The 22,229-nt window shown below is 36.8% G+C and overlaps 2 protein-coding genes across 3 annotated transcripts in view; one reads left to right on the top strand and one right to left on the bottom strand.

The window, feature by feature from the left end:
• Nucleotides 1-14,353, top strand: part of LTN1 (listerin E3 ubiquitin protein ligase 1) — a 30,248-nt gene extending 15,895 nt beyond the window's left edge. For both annotated transcript variants that reach the window (XM_054399707.1, XM_054399699.1), the window contains 17 exons: nt 545-698; nt 977-1,127; nt 1,731-1,932; nt 2,342-2,501; nt 2,668-2,772; nt 3,038-3,180; nt 3,968-4,103; nt 5,000-5,144; nt 6,865-7,078; nt 7,359-7,596; nt 8,493-8,567; nt 9,231-9,417; nt 9,820-9,991; nt 11,162-11,382; nt 12,342-12,536; nt 13,136-13,303; nt 14,094-14,353. In XM_054399707.1, coding sequence (XP_054255682.1) covers nt 545-698; nt 977-1,127; nt 1,731-1,932; nt 2,342-2,501; nt 2,668-2,772; nt 3,038-3,180; nt 3,968-4,103; nt 5,000-5,144; nt 6,865-7,078; nt 7,359-7,596; nt 8,493-8,567; nt 9,231-9,417; nt 9,820-9,991; nt 11,162-11,382; nt 12,342-12,536; nt 13,136-13,303; nt 14,094-14,156 — 2,729 coding nt within the window. In that variant the 3' untranslated portion in view covers nt 14,157-14,353. The remainder of the gene's footprint in view (nt 1-544; nt 699-976; nt 1,128-1,730; nt 1,933-2,341; nt 2,502-2,667; nt 2,773-3,037; nt 3,181-3,967; nt 4,104-4,999; nt 5,145-6,864; nt 7,079-7,358; nt 7,597-8,492; nt 8,568-9,230; nt 9,418-9,819; nt 9,992-11,161; nt 11,383-12,341; nt 12,537-13,135; nt 13,304-14,093) is intronic.
• A 2,101-nt stretch (nt 14,354-16,454) lies between these two features.
• N6AMT1 (N-6 adenine-specific DNA methyltransferase 1) lies at nt 16,455-21,845 on the bottom strand. The gene is made up of 6 exons (XM_054388048.1): nt 21,703-21,845; nt 20,238-20,324; nt 19,566-19,656; nt 18,593-18,676; nt 17,747-17,888; nt 16,455-16,736 (listed from the first exon to the last, which is right to left on the bottom strand). The coding sequence occupies exons 1-6, from the start codon at nt 21,843-21,845 to the stop codon at nt 16,630-16,632; spliced, it is 654 nt and encodes a 217-aa protein (XP_054244023.1). The 3' UTR covers nt 16,455-16,629.
• Between the last annotated feature and the right edge of the window lie 384 nt (nt 21,846-22,229).

Here is a 22,229-nt window from a genome sequence, read left to right as displayed (position 1 = left end):
TTGTACATCTTTATAAGGATTTTGACTTTGTGCTTCAGCTATCCATGAGGCTGTGATACTCTATACTTTCTGGAGTGTAACTTAAGTCATTTAAGGTCTGTAGAGTACAAAAAGCATTTTTTCTGGTTCATTTTGCGGTGTGGAAATCCAGTGCAAAAAGGCACAATTGCTTCATCAAAAATAAATACATTTATTCTGAAACCATTTATATTGGTCAAGTTGCTCTGAGAAGTTGCTTTGTTTGCAGACTGAGATCCTGATTTGTATTCTTTAAAAGCAGAATTAGAGAGTGACGAATTATATTTACATTTAGCAACATAGATGCAAAGGAGGTGTTGCAGTTGTGCTCTAGAAGCAAAGTAGGGCAATACCAGCCTGGAAACTGCTGCTCCTTTGCAAATGACTATTGATACAGATATTCAGTGTTTCAATATTCTAAAAACATCTACAGGTTCAAAGACCATATAGACAACAGGAACATCACTCTTACTGGTTTTGATTTTTGTTGTTGGTTCTTTGTTTTTCCCTGTTTCCCCTACGATAGATTTGCTTGTATGTAAGTTAAAACACACTTGGATGACCGGTGTAAATTCACTCGTGCATCAACTTTGGAGTATGCAGAAACAGAGTACCTTCTTGCATAAATCTGCACAATGGGTCAAGAATCAAATTCTGTCTTCCTCTTTGGATGTTAAAAGGTAACTCTGATGCACATTTCTGTTCCATAATATATTGTTCTCCAAAGTATATGAAGTTCAGTGGTATAGTATTCTTTAGTTAGTTGGTGGCTCTATTACTAAGAGATTTTTCAGCCTGATAGAAGTGAGAAGTGTGGGTAGAGCATAATGTAAAAGGGCATTCGTATAGCAAGTATACAGTATTGATGCAACAAACAGCATTTTAACAATTAAAATAAAGTAGCTTTCTTCTACTGAGTAGTGGCAAACTTGTTTATAGTGTTTTCTCCTTTTCTCAGCCTTCAGGTTTTAATCTCTGCTGTTACTGATTTGCTGTCTAAGCTTATGGAAGCTGAAGGACAGTCTGGATATCTTGTGGGAGCCTATGTTGAGTGTGTCACACCAAACAAAACCGAGTGGGGAAAACTACATGAGTCTCTATCCACTGAGGTATGAAAATAATAATGGACTTGAAAGCAGTAGTCAATCTTATCATGAGTCTCTGCTCTTTAGGGTGATAGGCATTCTTTATTTGGACGTGACACTGCAGTTATGAATACGCATGTCTGTGCAGAGCTTCTTTTCAGCCTCTGACCATGACAGGAAAAGCTACTCTATGAAACTACTCTTTTCCTTATGAACACCACTATCTTACTTTACAATTCAGGAATTTCCTGAAGGTGTTATTATCTTGAAGTTAATTCTTCTATAAAATTAATTTTGTGAAAGACAGGAATATCTGCAGAGGGACATGATAGGCATTTTCTGTCCAACCACCAATCTTCAGAAAACTTAATATTACTTGTAAAATATATAGAGTTCTGAAGATAAATATTTATTTCTGAGGCAGCAAGGCAGTTTCATTTAGGTTTTTTTTTTTTAATATGCTGGAGTGGGTCATCCTTACCCCTTTTGGTGTCATGTCTTTTGTGGTTTTTTTTTTATTTGTTTAAAAATAATTCTGAATTTTCAAGGTTAAACAGATCATAGCTTTTATATGCATAATTAAAACGTCAGTTATTTGTTCATATTCTTTTTATGCATGTACTACAGTGGATGCACAAACCTCTTTTGGAAGGAAGGCTTAGTATGAATTGTGAACCTTTGGGATCACATGTTAAGCTGTGCAGCACAACTAAGCTTCCAGGCCATCTGTGTACTTCAGCCTTATTAAGTAAAATGGTGCTACTTGTGTTGGAAAATGGTGTAGTCCATGGAAATGATGATGCCGAAAGAAAGAAAATTGACAATATAAGTAAGTTACAATGGTAAAACTTGAAAGAATTTAATTTTACAATTAGATGCAAATTAACCTGAATTGATAGTTAGTTGGACATACGGGTATGAGAAATCATCCTTTAATTCTTTTATCTTCTGCTCTCCTTTAAAAGTGTGACTATGCACAAGCATAGAGTTTATATTTGTAGAACTTTTTGTGGTTGTTCACATTCTATCTCAACAGAAGCTTGAATTTCAAAGTTGTTCAGTTCAGGCTCTGAGGTACCTGAGATTGCATGTAAATATAACCTTTTTTAATGTATTAAAACCACATTTTTAAAAATAACAAACAAACAACAATAGAAGCAAACAAAATCTGAAACCTCATGCTTATATACTGAATATATTCAGCAGTTGTTAGTAAACTACAAATTTTGTTTAATTAGTTGTAGAGCTGTTGTATTCATTACAATGGATTGAAGAATTGGAGAATCCTCCTGATCTGCTTCTGGAGTATCTTCATATGTTAGAAGACATGCACATCACATATGAGAAGTTCAGTACACTTAGTAATACAGCTAGCCTTCAGCAAACAATATTTGATAGGTATGTAAGAACAAGTAAAACAACACTTAACTGTGTCTTTTATATTGTATAGAGTATTGAATGTCACCCTGTTTCCTTACGTGTAATGATTCAAACTTCATCTAAATGCTTTTGTTGTGACTGCACATACATGTATGTTAACCAGGGTCTTTCTTCTCCTTTGAAGATCAGAGGAACGTGGAAGACTCTGGTCCTTAACCATGGCTAAAGTGATTCGTGTGGAAAACACTGTGTCCTGTGAGATGAATCATCTGTTTAAGACAGCAGAAGGGTATCTTAATACTGCTGCCTATAAACTTTTCGTTTGTTACAAATCTTGGTACAAATCTTGGTAATGTTGAATGATACTGATTTTGATGAATGACAAGACTGAAAGTGTGGTAGTATGTATGTATGGTAGGTAAAAATGAGACTTGGTTTAATGTGTGGGATTGGTTATGTCACAGGAAATTGGATCATTATGATCTGATGGATGTTGTATTTACTAGGTAAAGTTTTGGGTTTATTTCATTTTGGTGTTTTGCTTGTATAAATAGGTTTTTGCCATTAACAGAGGGTAGATTGCATACTCTTCAGTGTCTATCACCTTTTCTGATTGAGGAAGAAAAGAAAGAACTTGTCTTCCACTGTGTGGCCAAACTCATGACATGCACACAGACAGAGCTTTCCAGCACTGATGGTGAGTGTGTTCTTGCCTCAGTCCACTTCATTAGAATTTAGGAACATTACTTTGCTTTAAGATAAAGCATGTTAACTATAAAGTGTAACACAGGTTGTAGGCTTCGCAGTCGAGTTGTTTGTGGGTGGTGGTTTTGTTTGTTTTTCCAGAACAGGAAAGTGCTAGTAAATGAAGTGCAGTTTTTGTTTGGTATTGCTATGCATATACTGTACTTTATAACTAACTCAGTTCTTTGTCATTGTGCTTATAAGGTGTGTTCTTGTTCTCCAAAAAATCCAGATAGGTGAAGTGTTCCTTAAAAATGGGAAACAGTACTAATGCAACAGTAGTATCTCACTCAGAAAATAAAAATTAACACTTTTACAGTAATACTGAAATTCACAACTTGCAGTTGCATCTGCTTAGTTATCTGTCCAAATTATTGCTTGGCACACTACATTTTTAGTAGCAGAAATAAATTAAAATCTTACAAGGTGGGTTTTTTTTTTTTTCCTTTGTTAACTTTGAACTAATAGTGGGTCTTATAAAAGTTTTTGGTTGGTTTGAGGTTTTTTTTTTGTTTGTTTTTTTTCTTTGAAGTTTGGGTTGGATATAGTCTTTTTTTATTTAACAAAGGCATCTCTAGATTAAGTGTGCAAAGAAGAGGGCTTAGATATTATCCAAACTGTCTTAAGAATACTAATGTTAAGTTTAAATAAAATGACCCAGTCAATTGACACATGTGCTGATGTTTGTTTTGTCTTGAAAATTATGACCTATTGAGTATGACATTTTTATTATGTTACAGGAGCATTTGGGTGTCTTTCCATTTTGAACTCCTGCTTGAAGGATAGAAGTATTGACTGTGATCATCTACTACCTGGAATACTAAAAATCATAATATCTTGGAAAAATGATAACGATGATAGCTTTCTCTTTAGCTGGTGTGTACAACTTTGAGCTAGACTTTTTAAAAATCCCTATCTAAACCAAGAGTTTAAAAATACACAGTGGTTATTAACTCAAAGAAAAGCCACAAAGTCAATTTGTAAGTTACAAACACCATCTCTAACATTATGTTTTTTAAGCCATTGTAGAACTGCATCACTTAGTTTAATATATCTGTCTTTAAGTATCTAATAACTCATCCTGAAGAACATTCCCTCAGTGGTTGAAGGGCTGAATGCACCAAGACAGCAAGTTTTCAAAAGCGTTCATAGCTGACGAACTTTTTTAAGGTGTTGCTGGTTATTCAGCTCCAAATTCTAATTGCTTATTGAGATAGTAGAAAGAAAACTTGGATACCAAGCTTAGAAATCTTCTTTTCAAAAAATTCTAGACCTGAAAATGTAAGTTGGAAACCATCCAGCAAGGAGTGAATAATACTGAGGTTCATTTGTGTTGAGTGTAGTGAGAAGCATCCAGGCAACAAGGGTCTCAAAACAATCTGCGCTACTTGGGCCCTTTATGGCTTCTTTTTTTTTCTAATTAGTAACTTAATTTATTATTTTTCTTACATTGATCTAGTAAATACTACCAAATTTCATAGTTTATGTAACTTGATTACTTGAGTGAGTATGTAAAGAGGAGAATTTTAGGAATCTGTAGGACAGGCAAATGAGAAATTAACTCTGATGGCCTGTTTTGTGCCTGTTTACTGACTTATTTGACTTGTCAGCTAGTGTGGCATTCTGGTTTTGAAAATGACAGTGCCAAAAGCACGTAGGGCAGAGCCTGCTGCAAGACTAATTTGTTCTAAGAGGAGAAGTGAAAGCAAGAAAATAGATACTCAGGTGTACAACATGAAGATATGTAAGTTTTGGTTGTGTTTTTATTACAGCAATCTGAAAGAAACAAGTGCTCAGTTGGTTGGTTTCAACATAGAGATGATCCGTTACCTGCCCTTGCTGCTGAAGCATTCCACAGCTCCTTTGGCTGATAGTGAATGGGACTTCATTATGTGCTCCATGCTGGCTTGGTTAGAGGTAATATGAAAGAGACTGTTAATAAACATTGCATTGTAGCTTTTCCTAGGATCCTCCTGATGCCTATTGAACCTACTGGGTTGATGGCAGAGATGTCAGGGTTAAAAAACAGGGCTGTCTGATTGACATTGCATCCTAAAGCTTGGAAAACTGTATGTTAAAAGCTTACCTATCTGTTTACAAAGTGGAAAGTGGGGTGTCAGGATGATACAGTAAAACATTGTAGAAGGTATGCCACATAGCAATTAAATTTGAGAAGTGCATAAGGATTGCCAAAAGGAATGGAAATCAGAGTGCTGCAAGCTTATACTATACAATAGTCTTAAGAAATTTTACTTTGTTCCAGCTAATGTGTGTTACTTCTCAGGTACTTCAGAGTAAGGATGACTATTTATAGCTCAGTATGCAGCATTTCAAAGATACCTTATTTTAAAAAAGCATTTCATTCAAAATGGAGAACTAAAAAAACAAGCTTTGCCTACCCCAATGAGTGCTAATATTGCATCTCCAGTTTTGATGTACTTACTTTTTTAGACTGTTCTCTGGATATCACAGGGATGTAGTTATCTCAGCTTAGCAAATATTCAACACTGTTAAACAGAACTGCACTAAATCCTTTTATCATTGAACTTTGGCAGAGGTCATGTGTATATTTGGAGATAAAATTACTTCCCCCCTTGAAGTAATATGATATTTAATAATGGCTTTAGTAGTCAGGGGATAATTTTGCAGTGTGGCAGCTGTAGGTCTCTATGTTGAAAAGAAATATTCCTTTAAGACCAAAGACATTTAAAGATTAGCTGAATGAAAAGCACTATCTGCATTTCAGTATCTAAATGATCACATGCAACATCAAAATTATATTCTAATGCTGTTAGGAAAAAAGGTTAGAGTGAAGAGCAGATTACTTCTTTATTAATCAAATAAAGACAGAATCTCTCAACCTCTAGTTTTTGACTGGAAACTGCCATGTGTCCTTTCTTGGTCATGCTTACATTTTTTGAGGGCCTTGAAGCATTGATATTCTATTTAAAAGAAAAATAAAGCAAAAAACCCATAGAATGTGTATGAGCAACTTATTGCATAGATTAATGCTTGGGAATTTTACTAATATTTAAAAATACTGCTTTTGGGGGGGTATATTACTAAGAAGAAAAATAAAATGAAGATGCTGTATTGGGTGAGAGGAAATAGGAGGAAATGTTTTCCTGATCACCACTTCAGTAATTTTTGGTTTACAGAAGTGTATTGCCAGTTTTCTTCGATTTGGAAGCAGATGCATGATACTGGTATGACTTTTGTGTTTAGAAGAGAAAAATGAGAGCACTTTATGTATCCATTTTGGCTCACTTGTGTGCACAAGTGCTCCAGATAAGCTACAGCTGTGTGCATTTCTGTTTGAATCCACTTGGTGGCAGTTTCTTTCTGTCATTAGAAAGTTAACATCAGGGGAAGCAATCGAGGATTCTAAACGTTGATGAAACTTGAAATAATTTTTAGCACATGTTACTAAAATACAAATTATATTTTAAATATTTCTTTCTGGTTTTTTCTGTATTTAAATAGTTTTTTTCTTTTTGCCTCCAAGTCATTTAAAAATGTTTTTCTGCAATTTTGTTTTCTTTAAAATTACACTTTGTGGTATTGACAGAGAATATGGAACATATTTTAAAGCCAATTTATAGTTACGAATTCTTCCTTTCATTTTTTTTCCTCCTAGACAACAAGTGAAAACCGTTCGCTTTATCATGTTCCACTTGTGCAGATTTTTGCTTGTGTTAGTTGTGACTTGGCATCTGCTCTTAGTGCTTACTTCGAAGCTGCAACTCCTGAAACTACTGAAAATCTTCCTGTGAACTTGATCAGTGAATGGAAAGAATTCTTTTCTGAAGGAATTCACAATTTGCTGTTACCTTTGTTGGTGAAAGTCACAGGCAAGTATATGGCAAGGAGGGGGGTAATAGGCTGTCAGGCTATCCTGAAATGGGACTTTATGGGCCATATTTTTGAATTTATAGGAATATTATGTCAACATAGCTTATTAAAAAACTCACTTTCTCAAACAGTTGTATGCTTAATTAGTAATTGCACTTAACATAGCAACTTTTAAATTTAGATAGATTTTGACTGAGTCTGAATTGTTTCTAGTAGTGTTTGTTTATGATATCATCTATACATTCTGTGTCACTGCTTGTCTTTCTCTGTTTTAAATAGGAGAAACCAAAAATGCATCTGAAGGCTGCTTTCAGAATGCTGTGTTAACATCTTTGGGTGAAGCTCTAACATACATCTCAAAGGACCAGCTGTTAAACCATAAACTTCCTGCAAAGTTTGTTGCAGGCCAGAAAACAAATCTTCCAGATAAACTTCAGACTCTACTAAATACATTATCTCCATTGTTGCTTTTCCGGGCTAGGCCTGTGCAGATTTCTGTCTACCATATGTTGTATAAGTAAGAATCCACAATTTTCTCACTTTGCTCACTTCCCCCAACTCCGTTTTTAGTTTAAAAAAGAAAAATAAAATGCTGCGGAACATGCACTTAGAGATGTGTTTAGCAAAGTCATGTTCCATTGCGGGAGAAAATTTGTTCTGTATTGAAATGTTGAGAAAATGTTCTGTATTGGGGAATATTATTTAAAGCTGTGAATGCTAAATTTAATTGTAAATTTTCTCTCAATATCATATTGAGAAATTTTTCTGTAGTACATGAAGATAAAATTTTATTTTCTGTACCATAGTTACACGGATATCAGTATCGTAACGATAAAGCTATTTATTTTTAGCATCTCTTTTAACACTCAGAGAATCCTAAAATATATACTGAAATATTCCAGGTTTGATCTAGTTCTGACAGTATAATAGAATGACCCTTTTATTTTCAGTAGTTCAGATCAGGAAAATGAGGAAAGTGAGTAAAAATCCTTAGTATTCTTGTGGAAGTTTTGGGTATCTCTAATAGCAAAAGAAAGAATACAGACTTTGAAAAACCATATCTGCATTTCACTGTTCTAGATGCAGATTGTGAGGCAGATGGCTCAAGCATAAGTCTTTCACACTAATGTGTGAAGTTGCAATAGCTTTACTCTGAGACACAAGTTTGTTGTAGCATGACTCAGGAAGTGTAAAAGGTCTGGAAGAGAACGAAGCAAGGCTGGTGCTTGTTTGTCATTCAGGAACAAAATTTGCAGTGATGACATTTCTCTTGAAATTCTGTTTTGTTATTATTAAGGAATTGCTACTGTTACGTTACTGCTTATCATTGATGTTGACACTGATAAGCAAAGAACTATGCATCACATATATTAAAACTGTAGAAATTAAATCTGATTTCCATGTTGTCTATAGATTAATGCCTGAATTGCCTCAATTTGATGACGAAGATCTCAAATCTTATGGTGATGAAGAGGAGGAATCAGCATTGTATGTATTTTTTTCCTCGTCGTTTTTTTATGACTTTTCTGTATTTTTAAAATGTGTTACTGAAGATGAGATTTGGAGCAGAGTAGTCATCTGTCAGGAGATGATAAAAGGAAGAAAAATGATGTTTATGACAGCAGGGATCATAAATACTGAAAATATTCTATATAATTTGCTAAGTCTGCTTTAGTGATAAAACTGGAAACAATATTTGCAATTGTTTTCAAAGTCGAGTTACTAAATTAAGTGCAACATTAATTGCCAATACCACAGTCCAAACACATTCAGTGATTAGATCTACTGCTGAGTTGCTCCTTTGTTGGCATGACTTGACAATTAAAGCAGGCAGGCAAACCAGTTGTCCACAGTGTAGACTTAATCTGCTCAGCTATAGACTGTTTTCATATTAAGTGATCGACATTCAATTTCTATTTGTCTTGCAAGAGGTAAAAACACCAAGTATCCATTTCAAGGAAAAAAAAAATCTTACAATCCAGCACTAATGTGTGAATCAAAAAGTAAATTTTCCTGTAATAGTAAGGCCCTTTTATGTTCTACTTAACTGGTTTTACTAACAAGTTTCTAGGAAAGCTGTGAATATAAATGCAGTTAATATTATGATCAAGATTTGAGTTCACTAAGCCAGATAACATTATTTTTCCATAGATCACCTCCAGCAGCTCTTATGTCTCTCCTGGCCACTCAAGAACTGTTGCTGGAAAACATTCTGGAGTGTATTCCAGTTGGAGAATTTGCAGTTATTCAGCCCCTGAGCGATGAGTTCTGCCTTGTTCTAGGATACCTTCTCACTTGGAAGTTAACATTAGCTTTCTTCAAAGCAGCTTCTTCTCAGGTACTTGTTCAGAGTCTTTATTTTAACTGACTTTCTCAATGTGCTTATATGGTTGAATCTTGAAGTTTAATTCCGTATCTTCCTTCATCTTTTGTTTGTGTGGAATTAATGGGATTCTGAAACCATCAGTAGGCTTAGATTTCTGCACTGCAGTAGTAAAGGACAGTAATATTAAAGTAATAAAGAACAAAGAGCCATTAACAGAAGATTCTTTCTGGCGTTTTTAAACAAGTGTGATACATTTATATAATCTTAAAATAACTCAAAACGGTGCAGAAAACTAAGTCACTCTTCTAAAATATGAATATGTGAGAAATATGACTGCATTATTTACAGAATAAGCTGTACTCACTAAGTCTCATCTGTATTTTGCTTTATCGTGTATGTTTGTTGTTTTTTCAGCTGCGAGTTCTCTACTCACAGTACCTTAGAAGAACTAAAAGCTTGAATAAACTACTTTATCACTTGTTCAGGCTGATGCCTGAAAACCCTGTCTCTTCTGGGCCAGCTTTAGAAACTCCAAATAAGGACACGAAAACCTTCTTTACTGAAGAGCTTCATCTAGGTGTTAAAGGTTAGTAAAAATTGTAGTTGTGTGTTCATGAGTTTTGATACTGCTTAAAAATACATACTTAGATAATCTTACCTATAAAACTATATAGCTTAAAAATACATACTTAGATAATCTTACCTATAAAATTATATAGCTATAAATACATACCTGTTTTTAAAAATCTTTGGCTAAGACTCCCATTTGAATCTTAACCAAAATTGAAATGTTTATCAGAAAAATCAAGCAAAAAAACCCCAAACAAAATAATGAAATGCTTAGATTATTAATTCAGGACCCAAACAATACATTGCTACTTGTCTGAATCCTGAATGTATGCAAAGATTCCAAAATACTAAAAATGATTGATTATTCTGGGACTTCTCCATTTCTTCTAAATAAATTATTTTAGTGCTAAATGGAACTTCTGTATTTTTTCTTGTATTTTACTACTTTTTTTTTTTTTAATTGAGATGATAAATTGTGTGTTGTTTCAATCATGCTGTTCAGAACAACAAGAGTTAATCAACCATGATGAAAGAAGAGAGAAGAAGAGAGGCCTTTTTTTTTTTTTTTTTTTCCCCTGAGAAACATGAAAAAGAGAATTAGGTTTGAAAGCTACTTCATTGAGATTTGTTATTTTATGTACCTGTACAGATGTAAGAAAAGATACTGAGTTTTCATAATTTTTTGCTTGAACATCAATGTATGTTGCTGAACAATTTATCTGGATGACAGTAAGAAGGAAATACCAACAGGATATCCCAAGAGAAAGATTTCCCTTAGGCGCTTGTGTCCTTCTGTAGAACACTGCAAACCTCAAGTGTGCTCCAAACATCTTACTGTTTGTTTGTTTCAAAGTGAGCATTTTGTAATTTCTAGGACATAAATTATTCTTGATTTCTGGTAGTCCATCAAGTGTTAGAAGATTAATTTCCTCTCTAAATTAGGAAATTAATTTCCAGTTGTGAAGTGTTAGCCTAACAAAGAAACTAGACTGATGAAGAAAGGCAGAGTCAAGCAAGCACTTAGAGTAGCAGATGGAGAAGGAGCATATGCATGAAGTTCCAATTACCGCAGTTATGCTCGTCTCAAAATTTTTGTATGTGGTGTGGAGGAACCAGCATTTGTAACTAATGGCTTAGACTGTTTCAACAGCTTTTTTTTTTTTTTTTTTTCCCTTCCCCCTCCCAGGGACAGGAGACTTGTCATCCCAGATTCCACACTTGGCCTGCTCTGTATACCATATAACACTGAAAGACTTGCCAGCCATGGTCAGGCTTTGGTGGAATAGCTGTGAGAAACGTGTCTTCAGTGTTGTAGATAAATTTACAAGCAAATACGTCAGCAGCATCCTTTCTTCACAGGAAATATCTTCTGTTCAGACTAGCACACAGTTATTTAATGGCATGACGGTCAGTAAGAATTCTTGTCTTTTTTTTTTTTTTAATTTAATTTAGTTCTTTTACAGATGTTTTAAGAAATGTTACTTCTCAGAACCAGTCTTTTTATTACAGCGTTTTATATGCTTGCGTTTTTGTTGTTCTGAGTGGTTGATGAGAACATAGTTTGGCCTGGTACTGATACACTGTTAATGCTTATTAATATTCTGCTTGGAAAAAGAAAAGAATGAGGTTTATGATGTTGGAGGAGTTGAGGGAAGTGGAAGATACTGCTATCAATATATTTCTTTTTGGTTTATTAAAAATGGTAATCAATCATTAATTAATTATATCATAGAATCCTATCATAGAATGTCTTTAGTTAGAAGGGACCTTAAAGATCATCTACTTCCAACCACTCCCGGCATGGTCAAGGACAGCTCCCACTAGACCAAGTTGCTTAAAGTGTCATCCAGCCAGGTCTTGCACACTTCCAGGGATGATGCATCCACAACTTCTCTGAGCAACCTGTCCCAGTGTCTCCTCACACCCATAGTAAAGAAATTCCTCCTAATGATTAATCTAAATCTACTCTGCTGTAGTTTAAAACCATTGCCCATTGCCCTATCACCACATGCCTGTATAAATAGTCCCTCTCCAGAATTCCAGTAGGCTCACTTAAGGAACTGGAAGGCTGCTGTAAGGTCTCCCCAGAGCCTTCTCTTCTCCGGTCTGAACAGACCCAACTCCCTCAGTCTGTCCTCATAGGAAAGGTGTTCCAGCCCTCTGATAATCATTGGGAAATGGCTGGTAATTTCTTTTTTGGTTTTGCAAGATATTAGTGGATTTTTATCATCTTCAAGGAAAGTGTTTCCTGGTCTAAGAAAAGCAATTATTGTGTGAAGTATTTATGCTTTATTTACATATGCACCATCTCTAATAATTTTATATATTTTTTCTGGAGTTTTTTGATATGTGCATTTTTTTAACAGGTAAAAGCTCGGTCTGCAGCACGGGAAGTCATTGCTACCTATTCAGTTGATGATATATTTATTGAATTAATAATACAGCTTCCATCAAATTACCCCCTGGGATCCATAACAGTTGAGAGTGGAAAGAGGGTTGGTGTGGCTGTACAGCAGTGGCGCAATTGGATGCTACAGTTAAGCACATATCTTACCCATCAGGTAAGCTTAGAGAAAGCTCCGAGTTTTCAAAACTTGAGAGTGTTGATGATAGCAAAATATTCTTAGTAATGCAGTATTATTTAGATCTGTATAGTGGATCACACCACTAGATCTCAAATGACTTCATAAAATTGGTCACATCTGCTTTTCTTTTGGTCCTGAATCAGCAAGGTAACATTATTGGCATAGTAAGTTCTGTAAATCCATAGACAAAGTTGAAAATTTAGATCTGTTTGAGACATAGCCCAGTGTTTGCCCCAATGCCATTCAATTACAAATTGAAGAAAAAAAACCTCCAAAAACTAGTACACTGAAGTCTCTAAAATGGTGGTTGCTCAAGTTGCAGTATCTGTGATTAGACCAAAACAGGGACTGAAAATATTAAAATCCCCTGTGAAGTGCTCCTAAGTGTATTCCTTTTGTTATGCTGAATGCTTGCATTTCTATGGATTAGATTGTTATCTGTATTTCGTATATTGGCTTTGCTTATACTTTCAGGTTATAAAGCCTTCAGGCTTTGTTTTCTTCATATGCTTAAGAGAAACAGGGAGTATATTCTGAAGGAATTGTACAGTGTTAACAACTTCTTTCTCTGTTAGAATGGAAGCATTATGGAAGGCTTATCATTGTGGAAAAATAATGTGGATAAACGTTTTGAGGGAGTTGAAGATTGCATGATATGTTTTTCAGTCATTCATGGTTCCAACTACTCTCTTCCCAAAAAAGCTTGCCGAACATGCAAGAAAAAGTTTCATTCAGCTTGCTTGGTAAGTATCTAGACTAAATCTTTTAAACATGCAAATCAATTTATAGTTTGAACTAGAAACTTCTGCTGTAATACTATCAATTCTCCATTATGTCATGGGAATAGCTGGGATTGGCTGAACTCTTTAAACTGTTTTTATGGATTTTGTACTAAGCTGTAAGGGCACCTAATGAGAGAGAGAGGGGTTGCTACACTTCGCAGATAACTGTTTGGAGTTCACTAAGGCAGAAGTCATTACATCTGCATAGGATGTAGTGACAGCCTCTTGTTTTCAGCTCAGACAGGAGAGTAGAAAAGGCTAAATTTGATTCATGTAGCATATTCTTTAGTAAACTCTGCTGATCTGGATAATTAACCTTTACCTATAGCTAACACAGGCACTGGCTGTATGGTTAGAGTTGGCATCTGAATGGTCTTGGAATGGTGGAATTACTGCTGGCTTTAAAAACACTTTTTTTTCTGAGACTAGGTCTAGATGAGAATTCTGTGGTGTCAGGGTTTTTAGAATAAAACTTTAGTGCTGTGTATACAACGTGTACATACATCTGCAAACATGCATATATATGAGGTGTCCCTGCCCATGGCAGGGGGGTTGGAACTAGATGATCCTTGTGGTCCCTTCCAACCCTGACTGATTCTATGTACATGCACACATAAATGGAAAGGGGGTTGTTTTTTCCTGTTTCTTGCTGGTATTTTTAAAGTACAGTTAATGTTTTGATAGTTAATCATTATTTCCTAATGAATATATTATTAGTGATAGATATTAAAGAGTTTTATTTCTCTTTCAGTACAAATGGTTTACATCCAGCAACAAATCCACCTGTCCACTCTGTCGAGAGACATTTTTCTGAAATAAAAATGGTCTTTCTTCTTTCTGTGAGCTAAATAATAAATGAAGAGGAGGCAATAAACTGTATGTTGAAAGAAGCTAACTACGTGGAAGTAATGTCAGTTACTTTAAAATTCTTGACTAGTGGCATATGACACCTTTACCTCTGGACTGTTTTTTGTAAGTTTGAAGATTCTTCTTTGATATAAAGAAATATGTAAGAATAATTTATTTTAATTTGTATATTTTAAAGGTATCGAGAGATATTAAAAAATTCCAAAATACTGCAGCCTTATGTCTGAAAAGTGATGTTGAAGCCATGGTGTAGTGGATTAAAACCTCTTATTTTAGGTATATTTTAACATGGTGTTATACACTTAACCTAGATCATACCTCTTAATGTAACAGCTGAATTTAATATAGGTGGTATGAAGACTTGATTTTTTTATTATAGTGTGTTTGTAATAGTTCCTCTATGGAGGAAAAAAAGAAAGTTATTGCTCTTAGACATTAAGGCATGGAACGAGGGTGATAACCTTCTGTTAAAGCATAACTTTATACACAGAATGCTCTAAATTAACATGTTTATAAATTAAGCTCTCACTTTGACAGTCACACTTTCCCAAAAATACCTTAGCCATCCAGCACCCTAAAACCACAAAAACGTGGAAGTCCAAAAAAATAGTTATTCCAACATGACAACGAAAAACGTTCCCTGTTTAGTGTTGATTGGCTTTTAAAGAGAAGGCCTCTGTACTGATCAGTTCCTGTTCTCATTATTTCATTTAGTGTATTCATTAGCTGGTAAATTAACTGTCATTGAATGTACACTGGTGCTTCCACTGTCCCATAATAATGACTCTTAAGTGAACATGACAGATGAAGACCATTAAATTCCCATATAACCCATACATTTGGGGTTTTTTTTCTTAGCAGCAGTATCATACAAAATATGTTTGATCTTGGATGGTATTTTAGGTGTTTTTCTTTGAAAAGTCAATAAAAGGGGGGATAAATACATTTTGTCATTCTCTGGATTGCTGTGTCTTCCTGTTGTTTGGTTGGTTTTTTTTCTTTTCAGAAATTAGTACCATGAATTTTCAGATGCTGAGTTTTATAGTGTACCTAATTGGTAGTACCTCAGCAGCTGGGTTTTTTCAGATGCTGTATGTGTTGTCAAAGTTAGTCCCTTTTTAGGTAACAGCTCTTGCAGTAATTTTTAGCTGTTGATAACATAGGTCTGTGTTTTTCATGGGTGACCCTGGGCTTCCAGAGGAGAAATTTCCTGACATTTTTTTGAGAAAGACAGAACAGAAAGGATTTAAAACCGGTATTCTAAAGGTCTAGCTGAAAACAGATTAAGGAACAAGCTGCATTGCTCCAGGATTGTTTCTGATCCATCACTTCAGTTATTCCATATGACTTCTTTACAAGTTCAGTAACAGATGTTAAGTCTAGTTGTGGTTAACTAGGTATTGCTTAGAAGAGCCATCTTGAACTCCCCTAGCAGACACTAACGTGCAAGTTGTCTACTAGGAACAGACTTGTGGAGAGCTTTTGTGGCGGTTACAGTAGAACAAAGATATGCAGGTGCTTGCAAAGCAGCAGTATGTCTTCTGACACTGGTACTTGCTGACATAGCAGAGCCAGAAGAGTCTGGTGGAGCACAATTTTTGCTTTCTTCTTGGTAAGAGTTTGATGCTACATATGTCATCTCTAGCTGCCATGCAGCTTATTCTCATGTGTCTTTGAGAGCACGAATATGCTTCCCAAGGGGAGGACATAGGTGTACCCTTGCAGATGCTAAGTGTACTTGAAGACCTCTCTGTAGACACAGCAATTTAAAAGTTACCTGGCTTGTCACCAGTTGCCAGTGTTCAGTAAGATGCTGGGAGCATAACAAGAATCACTTCTTGCAGAACTCACCCATGTTCTCATTTGGATTGCATTTTGACAAGTGCTTCCACTAAAGTTGCAGCAGACAGTGGGCCCAGAATTGACTCGTTAAAATGGATGCATATATTTCCTTGTCCAAATAGCCAGTTGATAGTCCAGTGCAATTTTTTGTTGAAATCATGTTCTGATTTACTATACTTTTAAGTTTCTATTTTCATTATCATGCCTTTTAATTTAAAACTGCATACACTAGCTATTAAAAAAGGAAGAATTGTATAAGTACATTATTTTAATAACCCAAAATGACAAATACACAAATACCTCTTTATAGAGGAAAAGGTCTTTAGTGCAAATGCAGCAGAGTAGGGTATTTCAGTTCCCCCACAACTGTCCTGTGGAAAGCCAGAGGACAACTGTACCTCCTATAGTGGATAATAGCTGGTTAACATTCAGAATACCAAAAAACCCAAAACAAAACAAGAGTCTCAATCAGTTTCACTGCTGTAATCAATACCCTTATGAGACCAAAAATCTTGGCTTAAAAAAATTGATTTGACAGCTTCAGTACTCTATGTGGAACTTTCCATCTGCCTGGAAGGTTAAGACTTCTTAAATTTGAGGATAGTAAGCATCTCTTGTCCTGCTTGCCTGGAAAGTACTCGTGTGCCTTCTAAGCCACATTTCTTCATTGTTTCCAGAATTTCATCTGTAAGGGAAAGTGCAGTGTTAAAACTGAAAGTCATCACTTTTAAGAGGCAGCACTAAGGTATCTGTCAAACATAAGCTGTAAAGCAAAGATTATGAACTGTGTCCTCTTTTAGACAGTAATTTTTATGCAAAGTACCCTTCCACCAAGGACAACAAAAGTTCACAATTTACTAACAAGTTTTGTATTTTGGTATTATTAGTAGCAATGAGAAACTCAGTTACAAAGCTAATTTATAGGGGAAACTGAAATTTCTAGCACCTTCTTCTCCCCAGTGATGCCTTAATCAATCAGGTATGAAAACGTTTTTTTTCCAAAAACTACCCGATAACATACAGCCATTCAGCATCAGATCAGAAGGAGCAAGTCCAAATCTTTTCTTTGTGTGTCAAAATTAGACATCATCACATCTCTAGCTAAAGGCTTTTGCCTTTTAAGTTTACAACACCATTCTCTTTCAGGAGAAAGGGTCGGTCTGATTTTGTTACTTAGCTGAGAAGATTTACAGTCACCTTTCAGACTTGGAACTGGAGCCTTACAGAGCTGCTAGAGTCAGAACCTACATATTACTATTCTCCAACCTAGCTTAGGGAGTTCTTAGTTTTGGTAAATGTCCTTATGTTTTTGGTCACTGGATGCACAAGGCATGAATTTAAAAAAAAAATAAAAAATTCCAAAAGAATCAGGTTATGTAGAAACTTCTCTGTAGATTACAAAACTTGTCAAGATGAGAAGCACAAGAGTCCACAGAGATGCCACAGTTTGTATGAAGCCTACAGATGCACTCTACTCATCTGTAGCATTTCTCAATGATAACCTAGAACACCTATGTGAATTTCAATACATGCAGTCAGTATTCCAATGACTTACCACTACATGGCTGATTCAACTGATGTACTACTTTTTCTTGTTTACTGATTACCTAGAGAACACTGCTGTGATTAACATTTTGATTAATACACTGTTAAATCTGCTTTGGCATATTTAAAGGGTTCAGGGAAAGTGATCACCTGGATCATTTTCTTTAATTGTGACCAAGTAGAATAATCCTCCTGGTGAAAGTAGGTCTGGTACTAATGGAAAAACTCTATCCATTACTTCTCTGCCCTTTTTGCCACCAGCCCAGGATGCCTCTATTCCATGGCTTTCCACCTAGAAGAGTGACATCAAAGAGTGTCATAACACAGAATGATAGAAGTGTCAGTGGTACTTATATGGGAAACATCATCATAAGTGTTTGCAGCTAGACAACAGACAACTTTGATTCAGTAGATGACTTTATGCAGCAAAATAATTTAAAGATCAATTTTTACTTGATGGAAAATACTATTGTTTCAAATTCTACTCTTAAACCGAAGTAAAAGCTAGATTTTGCCAGACTTTGTATTTTCTTACAATGTTTTATGACCTTATTTGTCAAGTGGAAGGTGGCCAGAAAATCCTTTAAGTGCTCATGAGTCAAATACTGAGAGCAGAGTATATTTAGTAGAGATCTGCAGAAGCAGAGGGTATTTATTTTATAGGGAACAAATGCATTTTCCATTGAAAGTCTTCTATAATACCTTAGCATGCCCAACAGAAGTCTTACATGGTTTAGATTTCATGGAGAAACTAGGGAAGACTGAGAAGCTGCAGCTAGCTTATTCTGAAGCTTATTCTCATGTCATCTTTATAAGCAGCTCTAGTAAATCAATTTCACCATGACAGTGCTGTTACAATACAATAGAGCTATTCCTATAAAATCGTTCACTATTTAAGAAAAAACCTCCAGTTTTCATACCAAAGCTTATTTCATATGCCATCTTGCCTCTGTCAGTAGAAATACCATTTTTATTGTGCATTTTGATGGTTCCTACCTCTTCAGAAGGTGTTACCACATATGGTGGATTAAATAGGAGTAGATCAACCTTCCCATTTAATCTTGGAGACAGTCCTTTGACCTGCAGATGAAGTTGATGATTCTTTTGTTAATTACTTTTGTTTGTTTGCTCTTTGAAACATAAAGAATGCAAACATTAAAAATATAAAATAAATTACATAGTGCTGGATATTCTCAGCATTTCAGCCTGACTCAGGAATGCTAAACTTTACTTTCTGTGTGCAAGAGAAGCATCAAGAAGTACTCATACACAGCAAAAGAATTTTAATAGTCTTACGACTATTTATGTATGGGATGTAGAAGAGCAAGAGAAACACAGAGCCAGTACTTTATTCATGCTCAGTTCAGAATTTTAAGTTAGATATAAAAGAATCTTGAATTTTTCATCAGTTAACCTTTTTTACCCAAAATGACCAATTCATGATGGCTGCAGTTCAGTACCCAATTATGAGCAGCTGTTTATCCATTTTAGATCCATTTATTGCTGCCTATCTTTGTCATTTTTTATAAACACATGTATTCAGTGTATTTTAAACAAATAGGTTCTAAGGAAATGAGAAACTTAGCTTTTCTACATACCAGTTTTGTAAGAAGCAAAAAGTAACAACACATACAATTCCTAATAAAATCAGAAAGAAATGTGAACCAGGAATTGCATAGCATCAGAGGGAAGGACTATGATAATGTCAGGTCACTGCAGAATTCCTTGTGCAGCATTTTCCAAATTACATCTCTAATTTTTTTTTAATGAATTAATTTTTAAATCTTAATTTTAAAGCTTAAGTTAATTTCCCCCTTTTTTCATAAACACACTTTGTTGGGTTTTGTTCATCTGTGCTTATGAAGAGAACGTTTGTTCTAGACTTTGATTAATTTTCAGTACCTAGTAAATATTAAGAAATTACAAAAGATTAGAAAAAAAGGAGATATTATTGAAATATCTGTCTTACCAAGTCAGTAATGATTGGCTGAAGGTCAACATTGTTAAGCAGAGCTGTCTCCAGTGTACAATGAGCTGCCATTGGGTTGATATCTGTACATCTAAAAGCATTATATTATGAAGTTACTGGCTACTGTATCAAGAAGAGCCTGTGAACCACATGCTAATTTATGTACTTCTAATAAAAATATCCAACAGCCTTTACTTTGCAAGTAGATAACAAAAAGTATCCAGTAGAACACACATAATGTATCAGTAGCTAAACTACTCTAGCTTTGCTGCTTTAACCGCTGTCTTAAAGCCGAAGTACAGGATTTCCTTTTCAATGCTATCTCTGCATAATATTTATGCATACAAGTCTCTAAACTGCCACCACATTAATGTTGTGTCACTGCCCCCTCAGTAAGACTAGTGAGTGGCTAAAGTGCAAGATTCAACCCAGTAAGCAGAAGCATAAGCTGGGTAATTTGTCTAAGTGGAAAAATGTTATGCTAGTTGCACTGTTACTTCAGGTTGTTACAAAACCTAAAGTAAGTAGTTAAGCTGTCTTCACTTTGACTTCTGTATCTGTAGAACTGAGCTATCTTTGTGAGAATACCAATGTGAACATAAAAAAATGTGCATGTGAGGGCTAAATAGTCTTCATTACCACATGCAAGAGTTTAAGACCTATTGTACTTACATATATATTGCACTGGATCCAATAATGGAAGCTAGAAATGCTGAAACCACACCAGATCCGGATCCTATTTCAAGACAGATCTCAACTCTAAGGAGAGAAAACTGTATGACTTAATTGTAACATATAAGAGCACTTCCAACAGATGCAGGTTGGGCTAGACTGTTATTTCACCCAAACATCGTGAAATACTTACTGATCATAGGCCCTCAAAGCCTATGTCCTCTGTCCTCCCCCAGGCCAATTCACATTCCCCTGTGTCTAACATTAAGGTTCCATTATCTACACAATCTCAATAGTACAGGCTACATTTCTACAGCATTTAATGCACATTTATTGCAGCAAGTCTGAATAACAGAAATTATAGAAGTTCACCATGAAGCCAAACAAAAGCAGAACTCAAATGCAGAATACCTTAGTAGTCTTTCAGCCAGTTCTGGACAAATAGCAGTTACAGGCAGTTTCAAAATAGACACTCATAAGATCAACTCCTTGGGTGATTTCTGTAGTATTTAGGTTGACAGCTGTGCAGATGACAGCCACTGACACAGAGCAATGACCCAAGCTGCTATGAAACTTCTGTAGCTGTGACATGGATATTCTGCTACAGTCATAGAATCACAGAATGATTTGAGTTCAAAAGGGACATTAAAGATCATCTAATTCTACCCCTTCTGCAACTGGCAAGGGAAACTTCCACTAGATCAGATTGCTCCAAACCCCATACAACCTGGTCTTGAACTCTTCCAGGAAGGGGGCATCTGCAGCTCCTCTGGACAACCTCTGCCAGTGCTTCACCACCCTCACAGCAAAGAATTACTTACATCTCGATCTAAATGTATGTTCTTTCAATTTAAAGTCATTACTCCTTGTCCTATCATACCCTCGTGAAAAGTCCCTCTCCAGCTTTCTTGTAAGTACTGGAAGGCTGTCATAAGGTCTCCCCGGAACCTTCTCAACCCCAATTCCCTCAGCCTGTTTCAACAGGAGAGGTGCTCCACGCCCCGAGCATCTTTGTAGCCCTCCCGTGGAGGCGCTCAAGCAGGTCCTTGTCTTTCTACAGCTGTGAGCCCCAGAGTTGAGCATTCAGGTGTGTGCTGTTGCTAACAAAGTTAAGTCTCAGCCCCGTGCACAGCTGCTCGGTCAGCTACCCCGCAGCGTGCCACCTCGCAGTCAGCGAGCAGCGACTGCCAGCCGCGCGAGGGGCAGCTAGGAGGGGAACCACCTTCCCTAGCCCTTCTCACAGCGGGAAGGCCACATCCCTCTAGGGCTTGAAACCCCACCAGCACCTCAGAGACCCACGCAGCGTGGCCGCGAGATCCTATGTTATGTTATGGCATGGCATGGCATGGCATGGCATGTCCCCTGCCCCCGCTCCCTGCGAGAGAAGCCTTCCACCGCCGCCCCGCCCCGTCTCCCCAATTGGCCGCTCCCGAGTGATGCTCTCGCCCCTCCCTGTCGCACCTACCCAGCCTGCCGCAGGCGTTCCGCGTCCTGCTCCAGCGCATCCAGCAGCAGAAAGGTGTCCTCAGCCGGCTCGTACACATCCCCGAAGGGCCCGTGCGGCCCTACGTGCTCGTACCGCGGCGTAGGGAGCGCGGGCGCCGCCATACTGCCCCTCCGCGGGGCGCGGGGCGCGCGTGCGCAGGCGCGCCCAAGCGCCAGGGGATGAGGGTGGGGCCCGGGTCTGAGCGCGACGCGGTGACGCCAAGGGAAGAAGGGCGGGCAGCGGCGAGCCGCTCGGGCGACTGACACTGGCAGTGGGAGGGCGCCGGGTGGGGCCTGCGGGGCGCGCTCCTCGCGCGCGGCCAAAGGGCAGTCGCGTTGCCTCAGCGGTGTGGTGAGATTTCGTTTCCTTGTTAGGGAAACTTTAGTGTGAGCTGCTAGTGAAAATACTTTTCCTGGTGAGATTCCAGCTCAACTGATCCAACGTTAAAAATCTTCGTCTCGATCTAAGTCAGTTTAAGTGTGCATAGTGATCCCTGCAGTGGGTGA

The sequence above is a fragment of the Indicator indicator genome, chromosome 1 (genome assembly GCF_027791375.1).
Source record: "Indicator indicator isolate 239-I01 chromosome 1, UM_Iind_1.1, whole genome shotgun sequence".
Classification (NCBI taxonomy): Eukaryota; Metazoa; Chordata; class Aves; order Piciformes; family Indicatoridae; genus Indicator; species Indicator indicator.
This window is presented reverse-complemented; position numbering and strand designations above follow the sequence as displayed.

Coding starts and splice junctions, on each gene's coding strand:
- N6AMT1 (XM_054388048.1), bottom strand. CDS start 21,845: ATGGCGGCGCCCGCGCTCCCTACGCCGCGGTACGAGCACGTAGGGCCG. Junction 18,677..19,565: donor AGCCAATCATTACTGACTTG/GTAAGACAGATA, acceptor CTTCATCTGCAG/GTCAAAGGACTGTCTCCAAG. Junction 16,737..17,746: donor AATTAAAGAAAATGATCCAG/GTGATCACTTTC, acceptor TTTCCCTTACAG/ATGAAATTCTGGAAACAATG.